The 8,026-nt window shown below is 25.4% G+C and overlaps 1 protein-coding gene across 1 annotated transcript; it reads left to right on the forward strand.

The window, feature by feature from the left end:
• The first annotated feature begins 7,100 nt into the window (after positions 1–7,100).
• Positions 7,101–8,026, forward strand: LOC101514076 (SKP1-like protein 17). The gene has a single exon (XM_004489017.4). The coding sequence runs from the start codon at positions 7,363–7,365 to the stop codon at positions 7,852–7,854; it is 492 nt and encodes a 163-aa protein (XP_004489074.1). The 5' UTR covers positions 7,101–7,362; the 3' UTR covers positions 7,855–8,026.

The following is an 8,026-nucleotide window of genomic DNA, read 5'->3' on the forward strand; positions in this document are numbered from 1 at the left end:
ATAATAATAATAATAATAATAATAATAATAATAATAAATAAATAAATAAATAAATAAATAAATTTGAATTTGATGTATTTTTTATTCAGTTTGTGGTATTTTTTCTTTAATTTAATATATTTTATTTGTTTCATTTAATTAATTTTATTTTATTAATATAATTTACTTTATTATTATTATAATTTTATTTTATTATTTTTATTTTAATTTATTAATAATATTTTTTTAATATTATAATTATTTTTGTTTTATTAAATAAATAATTTTGTGATTACAAAAATATGGAGAAAAAAAAAATTTGAACACTTAATGCATAGTCGCATTTTGAGGATGCGACCTTCTGTTGAATTATACAAAATAAAAAAGAATAAAAATAAAAATAAAAAATCTTCAAGAAGTCTGTGGCCGGACATGCGATGATATACTATTGCTAAAAAATTAGGCAATTTAGTATTATTTTTTCAAAGTGTGACAATTTAGTATATTTTAAAAAAAGGAATATATAGAAAAAAAATCCCTTACTTTAATAAAATATTAAAATCAAACTAAAAATAATTTAAATAATAGAAATTAACTATTTTGTTATTAAAATATGTCAGGCTTTTATTATTAGTTGTAACTATTCTATTATGTTAATAAGCAAATTTTAACTCTATTATTATTATTTTTTTCTATTTCAAGTGTCACTTTTAAAATATTTATATGTTTTAAATTATTTGTCATTTTAAAATATCAAAACTATCATATTTATTAACTTTTTTTAGTAATATCTCCATATTATTAAATAGTTGACAAAACTATTTCGTAAAAGATATATACTTTAATTTAGTTTGAAATTTTAAATAGATTTTTTATTATTATATTTTTTATATAAAAAATGTAATTTATCTTTCTAAATAACTACAATATTATCTTTAATGGTTATACATTCAAAGCCTGTAAAAGAATTGTTTCATTTTGACCTTTTTTGAAATGAAATTTGTAGAAGTTCATTTACTTTAAAATTCTTGATAAATTTTAATTCCAAAAAAGCGTATTTTTTCTGTAACAAAATATAAATAAAAAAGTATATGTATTTAGATTAAAATATTATTAAAATATAATTTTTTCTTATATTTTTTCATACTTTTTTTTTATATTTTATTCATATGTATAAACACGAACTCATTCATTTATTTCTGACTAACCAAAATTACATTAAGTTAAAAAATAAGGTCAAAATGGTCCTGGAATTTTAAATTAAAACTTAATAACAAATTACATTTTAAATAAATTATTATCGTTTAGAAAAATACATGTTTTCTTTTATCCAAAAATTAAAAGATAAAATTTAAAAGAACATCGTACATTTTTTACTATTCTGACAAACTCAATTACTCTAATTAATATAAATATTTTAATATTTATATATTATTTTAAAAAATATTTAAGGAGAAGACAACAATAAGAATTTTCAAGACAATCATTTCATACTTAAACAATCATATTCAAGCAACAAAACTTTTCAGTTAAACAAAACTCCAGCTCTCTCTTATTATATTCAATGATCTCTTTATCAAATCATTATTGATAATGAATCTCAAACAAGTGTTGAGTAGATTTTGATCTTAAACTCATTTATCATACATATAATTTGAAACTCAAGTCTATCTCTTAAGATAGTTTGAGTATATTGTAAGATCCTTTTAGTTATCAAAAGGTAAATTGTGAAAATCATTTCTAGACCGAAATATAACTGTAAAAATTCTTTCAAAGTTGAAATGTGGATTCTGAAACTAATCAAGAGTGATTAAAAAAGATAGTGAAAAAACTCACAGATTGTGAGCACTGAACGTAGTCCACTTTGGGTGAACGAAGATACATCATTGTGTGATCTTGGTATCCTTCTCCTTATTTATTTCTCACTAACTAATTACATATCCCATAGAAATAATCTGCTTTATTCAATTTTAACTCACCCATAATGTTTTGGACTTTTTGTTTGAAATCTAGATTGATTTTTAGTTAATTTAAATTAGATTTGAGAATTAAGATTTCAAAAAAATATCACAATTCAAACATTTTATTCCTTATGATTGAAATTGCTACTTCGATTATAACATGAGGTAATTTATTAAAATATCTACTAATTCAAGAGTCAACAATAAATATAAATGTTCATAGTACGAACATACACCTAAAAGTGTATAACGACTTTGCAATGTGCACATATAGACTAACTATAATATTTTATTAAAAAAGTTAACAAAATAAGTTATACATATAAAGGATATAATTGTTTTTTTATCTAAAATTTGGTCAACAAATACAATAAAGTAAAATAGAATACACATCAAATGATTCACAAGGAAGGTGGAAGTATACAAGAACTGAAAATGGACAACATGAGTAAAAAATAAAAATAAAGTCGTGTAAGAAAGAAGGAGAAAGATAATACCTTGTAAGCAGCTTGTTGGAAAAACACATGTTTTCTTACAATTTTTCAATTCCAAAATAGTGAACTACACATGAAAACTAAAATCAAAAGAATTTCATATATATTTTTAACCCAATAAATAAAATATAAAAAATAAGATAGAACTATAAAAAACTTCCAACGATAGCAAAAGAGGTAAACAACAACTCATTGCCCGTTTCAATTAGATTTAAACTTTTCCATGACGAACTTTCTTTTCATTATTGTGTCGTCAAAGGTGGAACAAATGAAACGGTGGTTCCAATGGTTAGGGTGTTGAAGCAGTAGGAGAATAATCAGACAGACCTATTGTGATTGGAGGAGGTTTAATTTGATAGTGAGAGAAAGATAAAAAAAAAATATTGAGAAAAATGGTATAATTGTCTTTTTCTCCAAAATTTGGTCCAATTCTCCCGTTTTTCATCCAAAATAGCAGGTAAACTTTTTTGAGTTGGGCCCACCTAAAACCTTCTTTCCTTCACTTTTTAAGGTTGTTCCAAACAATGGAACCCTTCTTCTTCCACCAACTTTCTCCCCACTAATTTTTTTCCTCCTTCTTTCCCTTAAACCAAACATAGTGTAAATGTTGGACATGCATTGATTTCATCCCCTAAGCCGCAAATCGTACAACCCCAACACCACCATCAGTAACTCTTTTACACATCCGCATTCTAAGTCATGGCGACATTTTGGTATAAATATACCTCTATGGTAACTTCATCAAATCTTTGAATTTGAGTACACAGTTTATATTGAGTAATGTTTGTGCAATGAAAATCATTTTTTTATAATCTAAATCCACATGGTCTAGAGCAAATGCTAAAAAACTGCTTGTAATTAATGTCCCATTCCGATGATCTTTCGAGGACCATATTATCTACAATTATCAACGAGTGGAAAATCATTTTTCGCAACCGTTTTTAAAAGGTCTCATATACTTGAGCTCTTAGGTAACGTTGTTTTGTATTTTTAAAAATATTTTTAACTTTGGGTATGATTAGTGTGTTGGTGGGAAAATATATATTCGTAGATGAGTCAAATTTAAAATGAGAGGAGGAAGAATTTATTTTTATTTTTTTGCTTTTATTAAACGTAACCATGGAACTAGGTCCTTGAAAACGTACAATAAACATTACCAATGGTGTTGACTTCCAGACAAAATGATCATTGTGCATTACCAGTGGTCAAGATCCTCGATGATTTTTGTTGTTAATTTCCAAAGATCCTCTTCCCAAAAATTATTTATATTGTTTATAGTGTATATGGTCGTAAAAAATACGGATGACTCAATGGTAGTTTGTAATAGTTCAAATGAGTTAATGTATAATTGTATTTTCTTTTATTGCCATTAATCTTAAATTAATTAAAGAAATAATTGTTTATTGTAAGACATGAGGTAAGGGAACGTTTTGTCTCTCCATCTCTGTAACACCATAAGTTAATTGTCTAGAATATAACTTGAACTTAGCATATTTCGACAAAAGATGTGGTTAATACAAATACTGACATAAAATCATGCAAATGTATTAATATATATACTAATTCTTCAATAGAAAGAGCAAAAATGGATTACATAACACATCCTAGTCTAAAATTATTTCTTAGAAATTTTAACCAACTATGTCATAAACTACTATGCTTCATTTCTCCAGCCCTTGATTTAAGTTTTTTTTACCTGTAAAACATTTAAATAACGTGGGATGGGATTACATCTCAGTAGATCCCAAAGGATGAAACCAAATCATTTGACATTATAATTCAAGGATATACTTATCATCTAAGTTTCTCTTCCTTTATAAGTTACTCTCAAGTTATCTGTTCTATCTCTAATTTTAACTCTTTCTAAATATTTAAGTCATTATACATGAATAATCTAATAACTTAAATTCTACCTAACAAACATGTCATAAAGATTACATTAATTTTATCAATGACCTCTTCTTGTTAGTAACTTTATTTAAGTAAGATTGAACATAATTATGTCTGTAAGCAAAACCCCACTTACCCTCGCTTACCCCTCACTTCCGTCATATATAAACGCATAATTCATCTAGCTGAAATGAATCATATACCTCTTACCTTATTCAAACATCTAGTAAATATATAAGAATACACACACATATATATAACACCGCCTATTAATTACAACATCATCTATTAATGAATGCAATAAAAACTACCACACACGAAACCTTGCAAATTATTATGATTTAAAGCAATATAATATAAAATATCATTCATTCATATGATAACATACATTGTTAAGTCAATTATATCATTCTAATCATATAATGTAAAAGAAAAAAAAAATCAAGGAAACATGATTTTGATAACAATTTTTCCAAACTAGCCCCAATTTTATGTAAAAACTGCAATGTCAAATGACAAGAACTCATAAGTATCAGAATTGAATAAACGAGCACTCTTTAAAAACTTATGATGTCTAATTTATAGATAAAATTTTATTTTATTTTTTCAGATTAAGCCTCCAATTTTGGCAATTTATCAAAACAATAGACGAGGTCATAAAAATAGAACAACAATTTGGTCTAACTTGTAACTCATTTTTAAGCATCAATACTCAATCAAATATCACAATGTTTATACTCAAATTGAAGGTAATTGAGTCTAGTTTCTAGAAGAAACAAAATCGTTCGAAAATAAAGTTTAGAGAAAAAGTTATGACAAAAACATCACACATATGTCATACGAATCACGCTAATTTCCTAATGAGTTTTTGCAAACACAAATGGTATAAATTATGAATAAATCAAGCAATCAATACATTAAAACAACATGAAAAAGTCAATTCACTCAACATAATTTGTCACAATAAGGAAATTCAAGGTCTTTAATCTCAAACATATCAAGAGAACATATTTTCATGTCATCAAGGAAATTCAATTCATGACTAACTTATTCTCAATTTCAGCCATTGAACTTCACATGCATTACCTAATTATTGATCTATTCCAAAACCCTAAATCTAATATAGAAAAAAAAAATATTTCTTTATTTCAAACTCTTAAACACCAAATTTCAAATCTATGGTAAACATTAACTCATATATGCATGTAAGGAAAATAGGGAAAGGAAACTCAACTCTTGATCTTTAAAAGAATTGAGGAGATGATAATACTTCTAACTCTTTCTTCCTTAACTTTGAGTAAGAAAATGTGCACTTTTCATTTCTCTTCTTTTTGTTTTGCCAAAAAAATAATTCTCATTATCTTATTCTCTCTCTCACCTTTTTTCTTCTCCCTCTAAGATTCTATCTTTTTTCCTCTCTTCTTCTTTTCTATCTTAGTTTAGTGTATTTCATTTCTTTAATTTTTTTTCCTCTTAGTTTAGTATGTGTATGTTTTATGTTGGTATGTCTTTTTTCCTCTCTTCTTCTTTTCTATCTTAGTTTAGTGTATTTCATTTCTTTAATTTTTTTTCCTCTTAGTTTAGTATGTGTATGTTTTATGTTGGTATGTCTTTTTTCCTCTCTTCTTCTTTTCTATCTTAGTTTAGTGTATTTCATTTCTTTAATTTTTTTTCCTCTTAGTTTAGTATGTGTATGTTTTATGTTGGTATGTCTTTTTTCCTCTCTTCTTCTTTTCTATCTTAGTTTAGTGTATTTCATTTCTTTAATTTTTTTTCCTCTTAGTTTAGTATGTGTATGTTTTATGTTGGTATGTTGTGTAAATGTAACGAAGAAAGAGTAAGTAGCGTTGACTTATTAAATTGAACTTTTGCTTTATCGAGTTTTCATACTAAATAGATCATATTTATTATTCAGTCTTCTAATTTTCCTTATTTATAACCGCACAACAAACTAGAATATAAATATTTTATTATATTTTTTTTACAAATTATAATTATATATTAATAAATAAAATATAAAATAATTATTATCGGTTAGTTAATATTAAAAAGGGATGCTACAACCTTGCGTCCAACTAATCAGGAAAAACTCACATCTGTCCATTTTTTATCAAGTGTAAAATTTATGTCTCTATCTTCGGCTGCATCGGAGTTTGGGTTTCTCTAGCTGCACCCGGATCTATTGATATATATAAAATAATAAATTGAAAAGTTATATTTATTATAGTTAATATAATAAAATATTATTATACAATAATAAAAATAAAATCAAAAAATATCAAAATTATATTATCTATAGAGATAAGATTATAATTTTTAATATTTTAATAAATATTAAATATGTATATGTATATAAAATTTAAAAATGATAATAATATTACTAGCGTGACATGTTCGAGGATGAGAAATATGAATATCAACACCTCACATTCATCTTTGTCCTCGAGTTTTAATTTTAGAAAAATTCACGTCTACACTAAATTAAAATAAATGAATAAAATAAATGTTATTTATCGATTTAAATTGTAAAATACATTGATGCAAAATAAATTTAAATTTTTTAAAAACATAAAAAAAAAAAATCTAAACTAAATTCACAGTATTTAAGTTCATACTAATCCGTCACAAATCAAAGCGCAAATATATTTATTAATCAATCTAGTTAATGCTTGAAATAGAAAGTTTCCGCCGATAAGGAATCAAAACATGATATTTTTATACTAAACAAAAAATCATAGAAAAATCCGTTTTTTTATAAATAAAGAAAACTACAGGAAAATTTTAGACAATTTCCAATAAAAAATTTATATATATATATATATATATATTGGGTTTTTAAAAAAAGTAAAAGATTAATTAATTTTTTTATAACATATTTATCTTTTAAAAACCTAACCGCTGAGTAGTTTTTCTCTCCAGAGTATCTATATAAATACAAGGCTTGAAGGGTTTCTTTGTATTATAAAGTATCGTGGTTATTTAATTTTCTCTTCTATCGCTAATTCTCTCACTCAAATACTACACCTTCGTTGAAAACTATGGCGGCAGCAAAATCATCGATAAAGAAGATCACGCTGGTAGCAGCCGATGACTCTCTCTTTGAGGTAGAACCTAATATCGTTAAGGAGATGAAAACAGTACAATCTTATATGGATGAAGTCGATCAAAACAATGTAACAATTCCTCTGCCCAATGTATTCAGTGATGATCTCGCCATGATAATCGAGTATTGCAAGAAACACGTTTCAGAAGAAGAAACTAAAGAAGCGAAAGAGGAGTTTGATGTTGAATTCGTGAAAGGATTGAAAAGCGATGACAAATTTCGGCTCCTTCAAGCTGCAAGTTATCTCAACATGGAAAGTCTTCTACAATTTTTTGCAAAGGCTATTGCTGATGAAATTGAAAACCAGAGTGTGGAATTTGTTCGTGAATATTTTCACATCGAGAATGATTTCACGCCGGAGGAAGAATCTGAGATACGCAAACAGAATGAATGGGCTTTTCAAAAGGAATCGAAGGATCAAAAGTGATTTCTTTATTGAATTCTAAAATAAGATTAGAAATTACCCTTTTTGTGTTGGAAATTGGAAATTCAATGTTGAATTTTTTTCAATTATTTGATTAAGTTGTATGGAAATTAGTTTAATTTTGCAATTTGATAATGTTTTTTATATAATTATTTGATTGTATTCTTTTTCTTTC

Source organism: Cicer arietinum, chromosome 1 (assembly GCF_000331145.2).
Source record: "Cicer arietinum cultivar CDC Frontier isolate Library 1 chromosome 1, Cicar.CDCFrontier_v2.0, whole genome shotgun sequence".
NCBI classification, from domain to species: domain Eukaryota; kingdom Viridiplantae; phylum Streptophyta; class Magnoliopsida; order Fabales; family Fabaceae; genus Cicer; species Cicer arietinum.